At 37.6% G+C, this 16,932-nt stretch overlaps 1 protein-coding gene across 1 annotated transcript; it reads left to right on the plus strand.

Moving 5' to 3' along the window:
• The first annotated feature begins 1,825 nt into the window (after positions 1 to 1,825).
• Positions 1,826 to 15,306, plus strand: LOC107782760 (E3 ubiquitin-protein ligase UPL3). The gene is made up of 18 exons (XM_075218202.1): positions 1,826 to 3,146; positions 3,397 to 3,507; positions 3,654 to 3,770; positions 3,899 to 4,069; positions 4,143 to 4,304; positions 6,311 to 6,559; positions 6,657 to 6,778; positions 6,924 to 8,343; positions 10,555 to 10,650; positions 10,846 to 12,387; positions 12,516 to 12,740; positions 12,822 to 12,926; positions 13,797 to 13,877; positions 13,978 to 14,046; positions 14,167 to 14,295; positions 14,372 to 14,494; positions 14,676 to 14,839; positions 15,080 to 15,306. Exons 1-17 carry the CDS (start codon positions 2,241 to 2,243, stop codon positions 14,739 to 14,741), a joined length of 5,694 nt encoding a protein of 1,897 aa, XP_075074303.1. The 5' UTR covers positions 1,826 to 2,240; the 3' UTR covers positions 14,742 to 14,839; positions 15,080 to 15,306.
• Positions 15,307 to 16,932: the final 1,626 nt, after the last annotated feature.

The following is a 16,932-nucleotide window of genomic DNA, read 5'->3' on the forward strand; positions in this document are numbered from 1 at the left end:
GCCGGAAGTCCCACATTAACTATCTATCTCGATGTGCTTTTATCTCAAGCTCTTTAAATATCTATTGATGTGGTTTGTTTAATATATTTTTTGGCAATTGTCTTGCTTATTGTATTTTTTTTCTCCCTCCAATCCAACAATCTTCTGGTTGAGTTCTATAACGTTACATGTTATCCAAACATAGTAAGTTAATACTACTCCATTGGTAATGAAATACTTCTAATGTGTCAAAATATTTTTTTCTTTAGAAAAATATGATAATCATTAATTTGGAAATTAATCCATTTGAAGCCCATTGTACAATGAATACTAGGTAAGAAAAATTATAGAGTATAGTCGCTCCCAAAAATATTAGCCGATTAAATATATATTATTTGTATATTAATAGATAATATACATGTTTTTATATATTTGGCTCGAGAATGTAATTATTTTTGGCCGAACAGCCAAATATGTGACTTGTTGCTCCCATCTCAGGTATAGGGAGTCAATTACTGAAATGATTACTTAATCATCTGAAATTACCTAGTAAATATATGTTTCTTTTGTTTATAACGAAAAAGTCGTATAACACTTATAAGTCATTCAACCAAATTTATAAATTTTGGGTGGGCAAATACCTATTTACGCCCCCCCCCCCCCTCTCTCTTTTAAATTTTAATATTATGATATGTTTTTCTTTTATCTGTATCATATCGACTTACCATAAAATAAAAAAATGTTATATAATAAAGTAAAAATAACAGACATTTTTCAAGCATATAATATTAGAATAACATAAATGAGCACAATAAAAGATTTAATTAGGATAATCTATTTGTATTAGTTATTTTGATAACAATATTAAGAACTCAAAATTTATTTACGCAATTGAGATTGGAAAAGAATAAAAGCTATTCGAACATACAGTCCATGCATATAATACCAAAAAATAATTAGTCACAATACAAATATATTTTATTAAATATATTATATACGTTTAAAACCTATACTCAACTATTTTATTATTTCAATATTATAATACTTGAAAAGTAATTTTTACTTCTTATTTTATAAATAAATTTATTTGTGTTTATAGGTACACTCATAATATAGATTAAAAAGGTTTATTTCTTTTTATACTATTGCATGACGTGGGGCTATTGACATAGGCATGCCACGGCCGACCTTGTGCCATAATGGCGTGTCATGACCGACTTTGTACCATTGATATGGCATGCCATGGCCGACTTTGGGCGATTGACATAGGCATGCCACGACTGACCTCAGACCATTGACATAGGCCTTGGCCTCGCACGAGACACTCAAAAAACCTCTATTTGCGACATTGTCGCTCTTGGCTTGTGCCTTGGCATCACACGAGACACCCAAAAAAAACCTCTAGTCAATAAAAGAGTGCAAAATTAATGGAAGACAAGTATTCGCTTAAAAAATTTGAAAAAGATTTTGCAATTTTTTTTCTAAATATTCTTTCTAGGTGTTTGATTCAAAAATAGTCTTTGCAAAAAGCAATAATATTCTTCCAAAATCTCTTCTTCTAATTTTGCAAGCAGACGTCACCATCTGAAAAGCAAATTAAAAACAAATACGTAATATAGAACCAAATTGAAAAGCAAAGTTCAACTGCGTGTAAAATCCGTATAAAAGCGATTTAGAACCAATTCGTACTGTAGTCACCGCCAAAAGCGTCGCCTGACATATACAATCTGTAGAAATGAAGGAAAAAGAAGAAAAATAAAGAGAAGAAAAAAGAAAAGGGAGCAAAACTTAAAAAATAAAAAGAATTGGAATTACAAAAGGAACCAAAAGCAAATTATTCGATCTTTTGGGGGGAAGGAAAAAATAAAAAATTCAACAGACACAAAAATATTTATAGAATTAGGGTTCTCTATTTAGCTTTCTCCATCTTGCCTTTTCTCAGTTATATATTCCTCCTCTCAGACTCAGAGTCGTATATCGCTCTACAAAACAAACGTGTTGATTACTCAAAGCACTTCATTGGAATTCGATTGTTCTGATTATACTGATTTGGGACTTTTAATAGATTGTGATTTGGGGATTTTAGTTGAAATCAATAAAGATCGCATCTTTTTTATCCCTTTTGCATAAAAACCGTTTCAATTTTGTGAATTAGGGTTTCTGATATACGACGATGATATCTGAATCGGAAAGTGTCTGATCGCCGATTTAATTAAATCGGCGAGGTGATTCGCAGTTTTGAAGGGGGTTTTGGGTTTTGTATGGAAACTCGGAGCCGGAAGCGGGCGGAGGCCACCTCATCAGCGCCTTCTTCATCTTCTTCTGCTGGTCCCACCACCCGTGCCGCTAAGCGTGCTCGTCTCTCCTCCACTGCCGCCGCTACTTCCACCGCCAATTCAACTCCCGCCGCCGCGTCTGCATCGATCTCAATTCGTTCTCGCATCTCAACTCGTTCCCAGGACTCATCTACACCCATGGACTCCACAAACGAATCTTCCGGGTCGGGTACCCGAACCCGCCGTGGTAAGAACCCCAGTCATGGTTCCGATAAAGATAATAATAATTTGGATAAAGGCAAGGAGAAAGAGCATGAAGTTAGGGTCAGGGATAAGAATAAGAATAGGGATAGGGATAGGGAGGCTGAGAGGAGTCTAGGATTGAACATAGATTCTGGTGGTGGTGAGGACGATGATAATGATAGCGAAGGCGGTGTTGGTATTTTGCACCAGAATTTAACTTCAGCAAGTAGTGCACTTCAAGGACTTCTTAGGAAACTAGGTGCTGGATTGGATGATTTACTCCCCAGCTCTGCAATGGGGTCTGCGTCTTCGTCCCATCAGAGTGGTCGGCTCAAGAAGATATTGTCCGGTTTAAGGGCGGATGGTGAGGAAGGGAAACAAGTAGAAGCTCTGACTCAGCTGTGTGAGATGCTTTCTATTGGAACGGAAGATTCACTGAGCACATTTTCCGTCGACTCGTTCGTACCTGTGCTTGTTGGGCTGCTGAATCACGAGAGCAATCCTGACATTATGCTTCTTGCGGCCCGGGCTCTTACCCACTTGGTTGATGTTCTACCTTCTTCTTGTGCCGCTGTTGTCCATTATGGAGCCGTATCATGCTTTGTAGCTCGGCTGCTTACAATTGAATACATGGACTTGGCTGAGCAGGTGAGTGAATTAGTTTTACGCGGAACATTTATGTGTCCTCCAAAGGAAAAAGAATTCATGGTGATACTCCCAGCATAGTTCATCCATAACTATTATTCACAATCCGAAAATTATAATCCTTGCTTAACTAGGCCTAGGCCGTGAATGAAATTACCTTAAGTGCAACTCTCTGTTTCTATGTGGAACCATTATGCTTATTTGCCAAGGACTGGCCTTTCTAGCTGTAGTGCTAATGTTTCACCTTTGACAGTCTTTGCAAGCTCTAAAGAAGATATCTCAGGAACACCCGACTGCTTGCTTGAGGGCTGGTGCGCTGATGGCTGTGCTTTCTTATCTCGACTTCTTTTCCACTGGTGTTCAGGTAGAAAAATCCCTTTCACGGTTTTGTGGAATCTTTGAATATCTTGTATCATGATTTTGATGGGAGTTCAGTTTTAGTGAAATAAGAAACTTCCAGCTCCTTTAGTACATATACAATTTTTTCTAACATCTTTCGTTCTTTAACAGAGAGTAGCATTAGCAACTGCTGCTAATATGTGCAAGAAGCTTCCCTCAGATGCTGCTGACTTTGTCATGGAAGCTGTTCCGCTTTTGACAAATCTCCTTCAATATCATGATGCAAAGGTGAATTCATTATCATGTTATGCTCCCGTTGCGGGAAGATATCTTCTCTTCTCTGGCCCCTCCTAGTTTGGTTAAACTTCACTTTTGTTTTTTTAATGTTTTCTCTTGGTGCTTGGACGTGTCTGCAGGTATTAGAGTATGCTTCCATCTGCTTGACCCGTATTGCCGAATCATTTGCATCATATCCCGAGAAGCTAGATGAACTTTGCAATCACGGACTTGTTACCCAAGCCGCATCGCTCATCTCAACCAGTAACTCTGGAGGTGGTCAGGCTTCACTCAGCACGTCAACCTACACAGTACGTTTAACTCTTCCATATGTCGGGCATTTACAATCTTGATAGCTGTATTCTGACTTGATAACGCTTGTAGGGTTTAATCCGGCTTCTTTCGACATGTGCCAGTGGCTCTCCACTAGGAACTAAAACTTTACTGCTGCTTGGTATCACTGGAATTCTCAAGGATATTCTATCAGGTTCTGGTCTTGTGGCCTCTGTGTCTGTTTCACCTGCCTTGAGCAAACCTCCGGAGCAGGTATATATCGTACTTTTAGTTTTCATTCATGCTATAATTGCTAGCATTTTCTTGTCTTGTAAATAAATTGTCACAAGTAGCTCATGTTGGGTAGAAGAAATATGTAGCATAGAAAGACAAAGTGACTTTTTAGTATGTTTTGCCTGCGGATATAGTGTGTTGGAAAATAATTGGATTAAAAAAGGTTAGATTCTTTTGCTATACTTCGTAGTCTTAAGTTAGCTCGATTCTTTTGCTATACTTCGTAGTCTTAAGTTAGCTCCCTTTCTTTTGCGGGTCAGTTTGTCTGTAGGAGGAAAGAGATGTTCTATGAGAAGTTTCTCATGCTTGATAGGAATACACCAGAAATTATATGTGGAGCTTTCCAACTCTACATTTCATTTTTTGATAAAGTTCCAGCATTACATTTTTTATGTCACGTAGATGGAAACTTCGCTTGCCCACCAAAGAGATAAAGTAACAATAATAGGAACAAGATGAGAAGAATGCCTAGTAGACGACCCCCCACTCCTGACCTTATCTCGGTGAGCTGCTGATCCTACACTTTGTTCTAAGAGCGCAAAACACCAATTTTAAAAAATAAAGCCTGTTCTTGCCAAATATTGTTTCATTTATGTATCAATCCCACAAGGACTGGAATAGTTATCAAATAATTTATTCTTGGTAGTTGAAAGCAATTAAAATCCAATAACTTTGTTCTAATGTCCAAAAAACAAATATTTAAAATGATCTATATTTTTGAACCAAGATTAAAGAGAATTATTGGAGGAAGAAGGAGAGACTTTCTTTTTTGATAAGGAGGAAGAAGTATAGACTTATATAGTTTGTTTAGATTTTACTCCTTGATTAATACATATATCTTTTTAGAATAAATATTGATTACTTCTCATGAGTATAATCGCCTATTCCGATCACCAATTATTCTGAGTCGTCTCTCGAATAACTATAGCATAAAGATTCTAAAAACACATTAGTAGTTCAATTTGTGTATGTTTATAGTGATGGATTTTAGATAGCAATGTAGCTTCTCCTGAATACTCCAATTCCAATAACACATTAATAATTCAAATAAAGTAGGATTAGATCACCATTATTGGAACTGATATTGGTGAATTTTTTAGCTGAAAGAGAAATTTTGTTTTTAGCTTCAACTCGGTGGATAATAAGCCTGCCCCTTCTATCCTTCTCCCCCTTAAATACCAAACGTTGTTCAACTGGCAGGATTCGAAGTCGCGACATACGATTACCACATGTCCCCTCTATACTATCTTTGACTTTGAACTGAAGCTCCGAGGACAAAAATCGGTGAACATGTTGATAAGTACAAAATTGTTGATAAGTATCTATTTATCATTTTTCCCTCTGCTGTTATACTTCCTGTACAGCCTAAGGAACTTTGCTGTTAGACTTGAAGAAGTACAATAATTCACAAGTGTAGTTTTTAGAATTTTTTTCCTTTTCATTACAAGTGCATTATTGAATATTCAAATGTATATTCCTAGAATGTGAATCACGTAAAAATTGGTAAAACAATAATTAAGGTTTAGGACAGACCCTTGGTTTTCTTATTAAATTTTATTAGTAGTTGAAGACTCAAATTGTTTGTCACTGAGATCAGTTAAACATTAGTAGCATAAATATGGCTTAGTTTTCTGAAATATTCAAGAGCTTTCAGTTGTAATTTAGATAGCACTTGGATCGTGTTGTGAACAACATTGCTTTAATTTTTTTGTCTAATGTGTTATTCCTCTAGTTGACTATTATTTTGTGAAATAAGATGACAATCTTCCCGCTTATTGGTTAAATGATCCTCTTGTTTCAAAGACAGTCTGGTTTCACTAGCTGGTGCTTGAGCAAATGCCACGAAAACCATGCCTGCCTTTTCTGTGCTACGTGCAAGCTGATTCATTTGAATGCTGCTTCTACCTCATATAAGGACCGCAATTTTTTTTTTTTTTTTGGATAAAGAACAAGGACCTTAAATGTATTTTCCTGGGTTTTACTAGATTTTTGAGATTGTGAACCTGGCAAATGAGCTTCTTCCTCCGCTGCCTCAAGGGACGATCTCTCTTCCCACCAGCACTAATTTGTTGATTAAAGGATCTGTTGTGAAGAAATCTTCTGCTAGTGGTTCTACCAAACAGGAGGAGACGAATCTATCTACTCAAGAGGTTTCAGCTCGAGAAAAATTATTGAATGATCAACCTGAACTTCTGCAACAATTTGGAATGGATCTGCTTCCAGTGCTGATCCAGGTTGGTATCATAATCCATTGTAAATTACTACCACCATCTTACAACTGCCATGGTACAGATTTACAAGATGACCCCTGTTACTTGTTTTGCTGATCAGGTATATGGATCCAGTGTCAATAGTCCAGTTCGCCACAAGTGTCTCTCGGTTATTGGAAAACTTATGTACTTCAGCAGCGCAGATATGATTCAGTCTCTAAATAACATCACTAACATATCAAGGTATGAATATCAGCAAAATATATGCTTGAAATTTTTCATCAGATGTGGATCTTGGGGGAGAATGGTTTATCCATGGAACAATCTTTTATGTGCATCATATATCTTTGGTAGTGAAATTAGTGCTTCATTTGTAATTTCTCTGTAGTTTTTTGGCTGGAGTATTGGCCTGGAAGGATCCCCAAGTGCTGGTGCCTGCTCTTCAAGTTGCAGAAATTTTAATGGAAAAACTTCCTGGAATTTTTTCCAAGATGTTTGTGCGAGAAGGTGTTGTTCATGCTGTAGATGCTCTGATAGTGTCTGCGTCCCATGGTGCCGCTCCTTCCCAGCCATCATCTGCTGAGAAGGACAATGATTGTATACCTGGGTCATCTCGCTCTAGGCGTAATCGACGTCGTGGCAATAATTCAAATGCAGATGCAAGTTCCATTGAGGATCCTAAGAGTACAGTTCCGGGGAGTGGATCACCGCCAAACTCATTGGAAATTCCAAAGACCAGTTCTAACATTCGCATGGCAGTCAGTGCATGTGCTAAATCCTTCAAAGATAAATACTTCCCTTCAGATTCAGGGGCTACTGAAGTTGGCGTTACTGATGATCTTCTACGATTGAAGAATCTCAGTATGAAGTTGAACTCTGGTGTTGATGAACAATTATCTAAACCTAAAGGAAAATCAAAAGCTTCTGCTCCTCGGCTTGGAGATATTTCTGCCAGTAAGGAAGAGACCTTGGCCGAACTTGTAGCTTCCATGCTGGGGGAGCTCAGCAAAGGGGATGGTGTATCAACTTTCGAATTCATTGGAAGTGGAGTTGTTGCATCTTTGCTGAACTATTTTACATGTGGATTTTTTTCCAAGGAAAGAATCTCAGATGCTAATTTGTCTAGGCTTCGACAACAAGCAATCAGAAGATATAAGTCTTTTATCGCAGTTGCCCTTCCTGCTACTGTTGATAGTGGAAATATGGTTCCTATGACTGTTTTGGTTCAAAAGCTTCAAAATGCCTTATCTTCGTTGGAGCGGTTCCCTGTCGTGCTGAGTCATTCTTCCAGATCATCTACCGGAAATGCGCGACTTTCTTCAGGTTTAAGTGCTTTGTCGCAACCATTCAAGCTTCGCCTTTGCAGAGCTCAAGGGGACAAGACCCTCCGTGACTACTCCTCGAATGTTGTGTTGATTGATCCTTTAGCAAGTTTGGCGGCTATTGAAGACTTTCTTTGGCCTCGAGTTCAGCGAGTAGAGTCTGGACAAAAGGCCTTTGCATCAGTAGGCAACTCTGAGTCTGGGACCACCCCTGCAGGAGTTGGTGCTTCATGCCCATCTACATCTACTCCGGCTTCTGGATCTCGGCGTACACGATCTAGGTCAGCGGTTAACATAAATGACAGTGCAAAGAAAGACCCACCACAGGAAAAAAATGGAAGTTCTTCCAAGGGCAAAGGAAAGGCTGTTTTGAAGCCGGCTCAAGAAGATGGCAGAGGGCCCCAGACAAGAAATGCTGCTCGAAGACGAGCAGCCTTGGATAAAGAAGCAGAGGTGAAACCCGTGACCGGGGATTCTAGTTCTGAGGTATGTTTTTTCGCTCTATTACATGTGTCTAGTAGTTGGATTCATTTTTTCCAAAATACCTTTGGAGCAAAATTAGTCATTTCTTTACTTTGTTGAAGAATAATTGTTTAATAATAGCAAATTCCAGGAAAGACAGTATAGATGAATAAATAATATAAGAAAAATTACAAATGAACAGGAAGGAGAAATATGATTGAGATATTGGTATTTAATACTACAACTTCTTCATCAATTATTACACCTAACAAATAATTTTCTGTTTTTTATAGGTTAAATAATTCCCTATTCTATCTGTTAAATGAAGGCATTTTTTTCCCGTCCTATTTAAGTAGGGTAAAATGGTCTTTCCTCACCTAATCTCATGTTTCTCTAACCTAAGTGTGTTGCCTCAATAAAGTGAGTGCAAACTTGGAGACTAGGTTTCAAATTTTAGCTGAGACAAAAAAACCAACTTCTCTTCCAATTTGCTCGAGCCTCGGTGGGAGGGTTACTTGGTACCTGTGTTGGTGTGGTGCAGCAGGTACCTGGTCGACTCGAATAGTCGAGGTGTGCGCAAGCTGACCAAGGTACCTTCATTATTAAAAAATAGAAAACTCATGTTTCTCTATTTCCTACATCTTAAAAGCCCTCCTTGGACAGGGTGGCCTACCAATAATGATTAGTATATCATCTTTTTATCCAATAGAACTTTTGATATCCGGCGACTAAACGGCCTCTTATTGTAATTATGTCTTTCTTTATTTTTTTATTTTAACTTGAGAAATCCATTGAAAATGAATCGATAACTTTCCCGCAGAAGAAAGTTAATTCTTCCTCCAACAACAACAACAATAGCAAACCCAGTGTAATCCCACAAGTGGAATCTGGGGAGGGTAGTGTATATGCAGACCTTACCCCTACTTTGTGAAGGTAGAGAGGCTATTTCCGATAGACTCTCGGCTCAAGGAGAGAAGAAAGTTCATACTTCCTCCCAAATAAATATCGTGGTTTGGGAGTATGAAATGAAAGTTTGCAATTTTTTAGATTGATTTTGGACTGTGACCCGTTGATTCTCAAAAAATTTACCTGTATTGTCAGAAGTTATAGGCATCCACATGGCGGGTCTGTGAGATGATGTCATTGCCCGATAGACATCCACATGGCGGGTTCTTCACCGTCAATTAATCAACATGGTTGTTCATGTATTAAGCATTTCATTATATGCTCACCTTGAGAGATATCTGAAATTTTTAGGAACATATCCTTGTAAAAGTCAATTTTGACTGGATGATTCTTGTATGCACTCTTAATCGAGAGTTAGAGAAGCTGTAGACAATATGCAAAGGTGTAGGTAAGATTCATGAATCCCTTCATGTCTTGGAAATGCATTGATCATACGCAAGAAAGGGAATCGCTGCTAGACAGAAGCTTTGTAATTGGAAATGAACACACGGAATAATAAAAGATTTGAGTGTTACCATTATACCTCATTCTGGAAAAAAAGGAAATTCATTCTCAAAAGAGTGTTACCATTATACCTACAAGACAAATATACAAAAGGTCATGTTTTACCTCACGCCTAAATAAGATGCGTAAAATTTAACATCATGTTCTTATCCAACAAAAGTTTATTCTGTAAGTTAGGTACTTCTTGTGCATCACTTTCTCAATGTGTACTACTAACATTTGCTTCTAAATTTAATTCATCAGTTTAGAAGACACTTTTACTCTACATGTCTTTTACCCTTCCTCACCATTGATGACTAGGTGCAACTTGCACGCTAGACATGTGTCCATTTCATGTCATCTTCAAAATACAAATCTTCAATTAAACTATCATATCCTACATATATACTGTCATTAGTATGTCCCTGTCCCCTTTCTAGTGGGAGGTGAAAGTTCCAGGGTTTAGTATCTTGTCCTTCTCTTTTAAGAATGTATACCTTTTGTTTGCACATCTTGCTAATTCTTCTTTGACGTATTTATGCTGACTGATAAATTAATGACATGATTTAGCTTACTGGATCCCGAGTTAATTTATGAATCACTTACGTAGACGGTAGATCGGCTGAACATTGAGGTCTCAAAAATATTGAATGAAACAGAAAAATCCTTATTCAAAGTATTGATGTTTTCTCTAATTTTTACTGCCTACATTTTTCATCTCCTCATTGTTTGCTGATTGCATGACAATATGAACCTTGGCATTCCGCTGCTTTTTGTGATATTTAGGATGATGAGTTGGATATGTCACCTGTTGAAATTGATGATGCTTTGGTCATTGAGGATGACGATATATCTGATGATGATGAAGATGACCATGATGATGTAAGCTACTAAAATCTCATATTTTAAATTTCGAGTTCTGCCATTCTTCTAATTGCTTAGATCGTTGAGAGCAGATCTGCATTCCCGATGTGCATGTTTTCAATCGCTTCTCCACAGATCTAATTGATCAGCTCTTTTAATTTTTTGCACAGCTGTATTAAAGATGATTTTCTGAAATTGTTGCCAATGCTTTAGGTCTTGAGAGATGATTCTCTTCCTGTTTGCATGCCGGACAAAGTTCATGATGTTAAATTGGGTGATTCTTCAGAGGAGAATCCTGCCGCACAGACGGCAAATGATAGCCAGACAAATGCAGGTGGTGGTTCTAGCAGCAGAGCTGCTTCTGCTCAAGGATCTGAATCCGTTGAGTTCAGGAGTGGGAGTTCTTATGGTTCAAGGGGTGCAATGTCATTTGCTGCTGCTGCCATGGCCGGACTTGCATCTGCTAATGGTAGAGGTGTGAGAGGGGCTAGAGAACGCCATGGACGCCCTCTCTTTAGCACTAGTGATCCACCCAGACTTGTATTTTCTGCAGGTGGAAAGCAGCTTAATAGGCACTTGACTATCTACCAGGCTATCCAGCGACAGCTTGTCCTTGATGAGGATGATGAAGAGAGATATGGTGGCACTGACTTTGTATCTAGTGACGGAAGCAGACTTTGGGGTGATATTTACACTATCACATACCAAAGGGCTGACAGTCAAGCAGAGAGGTCTACCAAAGGTGATGGGAGCTCAACTTCCACCAAGTCTAACAAAGCTAGTTCTTCAGCAAGTGCCAGTGCTGATCCCTCATTGCATCGAGCATCATTGTTAGATAGTATATTACAGGGAGAACTTCCTTGTGATATGGAAAAAACCAATCCTACTTACAACATTTTGGCCCTGTTACGTGTACTGGATGGATTAAACCAGCTGGCCCCACGGTTACGGGTCCAGTCAGTTATTGATGATTTCTCTGAAGGGGAAAATTTGAGTTTAGATGAGCTCAGTGCTACTGGTGTCAAAATTCCTCCGGAGGAATTTGTCAACAGTAAGCTCACTCCAAAGTTGGCTCGACAGATTCAGGATGCTCTAGCCCTTTGTAGTGGGTCTCTTCCATCGTGGTGTTACCAGTTGACAAGGTCCTGTCCATTTCTTTTTCCATTTGAGGTTCGACGCCAGTACTTCTATTCAACAGCGTTCGGATTATCTAGGGCTTTATACCGGCTTCAGCAACAACAAGGTGCGGATGGTAATGGATCTACCAATGAGAGAGAAGTTAGGGTCGGGAGATTACAGCGCCAGAAAGTCCGTGTCTCTAGAAATCGCATTCTTGATTCTGCTGCGAAAGTAATGGAGATGTACTCCAGCCAAAAAGCTGTTCTTGAGGTTGAATATTTTGGTGAAGTTGGCACTGGTTTGGGTCCAACTCTGGAGTTCTATACCCTTTTAAGTCATGATCTGCAAAAAGTTGGACTGGGAATGTGGAGGACTAGTTCCTCATCAAGTGAACATTCAGTGGAAGTGGGCGTGGATGAAAAATTGAACGGGGAAGATAAAGAACTTGTCCAAGCACCTCTTGGATTATTCCCACGGCCCTGGCCATCGGCTGTTGATACCGCTGATGGAAACCAATTCACCAAGGTAATAGAATATTTCAGATTGCTTGGGCGTGTGATGGCCAAAGCACTTCAAGATGGGCGGCTTTTGGACCTCCCTATGTCAACATCATTCTATAAACTTGTCCTTGGCCAAGTAAGAATTTCTCTCTGGTTTTTGTGTTGCACGTTATACCTTCTAAGATCAAATTGTTGCCACCCACCTTTGTATTTTTTTGTATATCTTTTCAAACGGTTCTGTGCTTAAAACGCTGCACTCTGCAGGAGCTTGATCTGTATGATATTCTCTCTTTTGATGCTGAGTTGGGAAAGACTTTGCAAGAGTTGCAAGCTCTTGTTAGTCGGAAACAATATATAGAATCAATGGGAGGCCTGGGCCAAGACAAAATTAGTGATTTGCATTTTCGTGGGACTCCAGTTGAGGATCTTTGTTTAGATTTCACACTCCCAGGCTATCCTGAATATGTTCTGAAAGCAGGCGATCAGAATGTATGCTGCTTTTCCTTGGAATGCTCATTCGTTTTTTTTTGGATCATTTTGTTTGATTTGTACCTTAAATGGAATTTGCAGGTGGATCTTAGTAACTTGGAGGAATACGTTTCTTTGGTGGTTGATGCCACTGTGAGGACTGGAATTGGGCGGCAGATGGAAGCATTTAGATCTGGCTTCAATCAAGTTAGTTTCCATCATGGGATTTATTGCTTGTTTGGCCAAGCTAAATCAGCTTATTTTGATAAGTGCTTTTTCCAAAAATGCTTTTCGGAAAAGTACTTTTGGAGAAAAATAGTTTCTATTGGCTAATCAATTTTGAAAAGTACTTTTTAGCAATAATTTGTGTTTGGCCAAGCTTTTCAAAAAACACTTTTAAGTATCAAATTACGAATAAGGACATGAAGAGATTTACTTAATAGTTAATATTATAGAAGTAAATAAATAATCACAAGTATTTATTATTAAGGACAATAATGAGGTTTTTATTTTATGTTATTTTAGTAAAATGTGAAAATAAATTACGAATAAGGACATGAAGAGATTTACTTAATAGTTACTAATATTTTATAAGTAAATATATAATCAAAAGTATTTATTATTAAGGACAATAATGAATTTTTTATTTTATTTATTTTAGTAAAATGTGAAAATAAAATTATAAAGTACTTTATTCTTTCTAGATTTTAAATATATTGAAAAATCATTCAACAAATATGAAAGTTCACTCCAAAGGTTATTTTGGTATATACAATATTTTGCTAAGGGTATTTTTTTCCTGCTCCCGCTTATGCCCAAAAGCACTTTTGCTTCCCCAAAAAGCTTGGCCAAACACCTCGAGTAGAGAAAAAAGCACTTTTTTTGAGAAAAAAACACTTTTGGCCCGGGGAGAAGCATGGCCAAACAGGCTATTAGCTAATTAGATACAGGAGTTGATATTTTAGCTGATAATTTGGTGTAACTTTCACTTAATGAACTCATCAGTTACTCGATACATCTTGAGTTGATCACTTATCTGAAGATAGTGAAATAACTTTTTATCTCCACAACTTTCAGGTATTTGACATTTCAGCTTTGCAAACATTCTCTCCTACTGAGTTGGACTACCTGCTTTGTGGCCGTAGAGAGTTATGGAAGGTAACATTCGTTTCTCATGAACCCAGTATAGCACACTGTGATACTTGTGTACTTGAAAGTTTTCTGCCTTTTTCCCAATTTCACTCTTTTGTTTATGCAGGCTGAGACGCTTGTAGATCATATCAAATTTGATCATGGATATACAGCCAAGAGTCCCGCTATTGTTTATGTAAGTTTCCTCAGCTGTCAGCGGAAGTGTAGTACCTGAGACTAATATTACCAAGCTAGTCCTTCTGTCTCTTCGATTGGCTTCAAACTGATATCAACTGTTTAATTTGCTGATCCTCAGTTACTAGAGATCATGGGAGAGTTCACTCCTGAGCAGCAACGAGCGTTCTGTCAGTTTGTCACTGGTGCTCCCCGGCTTCCTCCAGGTGGTCTGGCTGTGCTCAATCCTAAGCTGACAATCGTGAGGAAGGTACAGTTGTAGTTAGCTAAAATATAAGTCCTTTTTATTCTCTCTGCGGTGACTTACCATTGTATTTTTGCAACAGCATTCATCTAGTGCTAGTAATACAGCATCAAATGGTAATATGCCGTCAGAATCTGCAGACGATGACCTACCTAGTGTGATGACATGTGCTAACTACCTGAAACTGCCTCCCTATTCTACTAAGGTATGATTTCTCCCCAATCCATCTGCTCTAGGTTTGCAGAAACTTATCCCCACCCCCACATCTGCTTCGCTGGGGTAGTCATCTGCTTTTGTAGTGCAATTTAAGACTCTCTATCTCTATCTCTTTCTCACTCTCTTGGGAGCGGCAAATAGAACTTCTTATGCCTTACGTCACTCTGCAGGAAATCATGTACAAAAAGTTACTCTATGCTATCAATGAAGGCCAAGGATCTTTTGATTTATCATAAGTCACCTGACAAATGGACTTGTGAATACAACTGTGAAATTGTTGTGTCTGGTCCTCAATAAAGGCGGCTCTGGCCCATCCTCAACTAACAACACCAAGGTCTGTATGCCTCAAGAATCTGCTGTCTCGTTTTTCTTTTTGACTACATTTCCTCTATCTTGATTGCCAGCTTCATTGCTGCAGCACTATTTGCTAAGATTGTAGAACTATTTGTTTCTTTGTTTGTTCAAGGCTTTGAGCCATGTATTTAGTCTGCTGATTTATCTTGCCTTCAAGTATTGCGGTGTCTTCAGATTATTTAACTCTTGACTTTTGTGTTTTGGCTGTTTATTTTGACAGCTGACATTGGGGCCGCGTGATCAGGATGGGAGATTTTTTCTGCGGGGGGTTCTTTGCTGCAAATGCTTGTAAATATGTAGGAAGATTGTTCTTTCAATTTTGATGTTTTAAGGTCGTGCCTTACATACATGTGAGGGCATAATGTGGCCTTTTGTCACTTTGCTTCTCGCAGATATAAGAAATGTTGTTCTTTGACATTTCAGTTATTAGTAATATGTTCCAATAAATTGGCCAGCATAATTGAGGTGCTCTCAAGCCAAGGGCGGCTTTAGGGTGGTAAGGCAGGTGAAGCCCTTGCCTTAGGCCCCCAAATATTTAATGCCCCCAAAATATATAATTTATTTATATAAAATTTTTATTTCTTAAAATTCGGTAGAGGTAGGATTGAGTGAGTTAATACGATAAAATTTTCTCACTAATTAAATAATATATTTAGTTTTCAAAATTCTACTTTTCTTCTCCTTGTGTATAATTTTTTTGCTTGTTTCTAATGATTCTATTTTTTAATTTTAACTCAGTTTCTCTAAATTGGTTATTCCTTTTGGCACAGTGCTGTAGTGAAGTGCTGTTAGTACTAGATACAAAAATCACAATATAAAATTTAGTATTTAAATATTTGAGTTTGGTATGTATTTTTAATGCTGCATATCTTGTTTGGCTATAATCTACTACACCAAATAGTGTATTTTTGTGTATTACTTTGCACTTAATACAACATGCAACAGCAAAACGCAGATTGATTAATACATGGATCAAACACCAAAAGATGAGAGTGTTACTTATCTTGTTTTCAAACTCATCATTAATACCCTTCCAACTTTATTAGGTTCAAAAAAATAAACTAATATTTACGTTTTATCTTAAAAAGAAATAATTTTTGCATTATTAAATTCCTGCCCTGTTAATTCATGTGTTTCAAATTCAATCCATCATTCCATCTCATTCGGGGTACTACAGTGTAGTGAAACTGACACACCAATTAAAATGTAGTGTACGAGGAAAAGAAAATTAAAGGAGGAGAAAAGCAATTAAAGCAGAAAAGACAGAATAGCAGTTTTGATTTCACATACGAAAAGTGCTGTTCCAATAGCAGTTTTCCTTTTTCGTTTTTACGATAGTTTGACTTATGGATTAGCATTACTTTAATTTTGTAGGAGGATTAAAACAATTTTTGATTGACTATCCTTTTTTTTTTTTCCCACTTGTCTTCTTATCTTTACTTTTTCTAATTTGAAGTTTTGGCTCTTGTCAAGAGTCAAAAGATAATGAATCTAAGAAAAAAAATGCTCAAAAATAATCAATTAAAAATTATGTGTTCTCAAGCTGATTTTACCTGTAGTAGAAAATAAAAAAGAGTAACAATTTTGAGGTTTATCTCTAGAACAATGTTGATAGGTGGCATGAGAGTCGATGCAATAAAGAAGAATGAAGAACAAGCATAAGTAATAAGTAGCTACGAGATTGTCTACAAGGATATCATGCCTATTAGTTGGAAAAGAGAAAACAAGTACGGAGTAGATAATTAAGTATACTAGATGCCACGGAAATGGAAGGGTCATTAATAGCCACGAATATAGGGACAACCCAATAACTGAGTAAACAAAACCTATATTTAAAGAGTCATAGAAATTTAAAATAAAATATAGTAATAAACCTCAACCTAAATATGAAGAGCTATTTCATTGTAAATCAAACAGAAAACTTAGACACTTATAACATTTGCATAAATATCCAGAGAACCTATTCCAAACATTGTAAGTTGTAACACCCCAAAGGGAGCAATTAAAGAGAATTCACTCAAATTAAGAATAATTTCAGCTGAATAATTCGATTACTAACTCCAATTCAATAGA

The sequence above is a fragment of the Nicotiana tabacum genome, chromosome 7, assembly GCF_000715075.1.
Source record: "Nicotiana tabacum cultivar K326 chromosome 7, ASM71507v2, whole genome shotgun sequence".
Lineage (NCBI taxonomy): Eukaryota > Viridiplantae > Streptophyta > Magnoliopsida > Solanales > Solanaceae > Nicotiana > Nicotiana tabacum.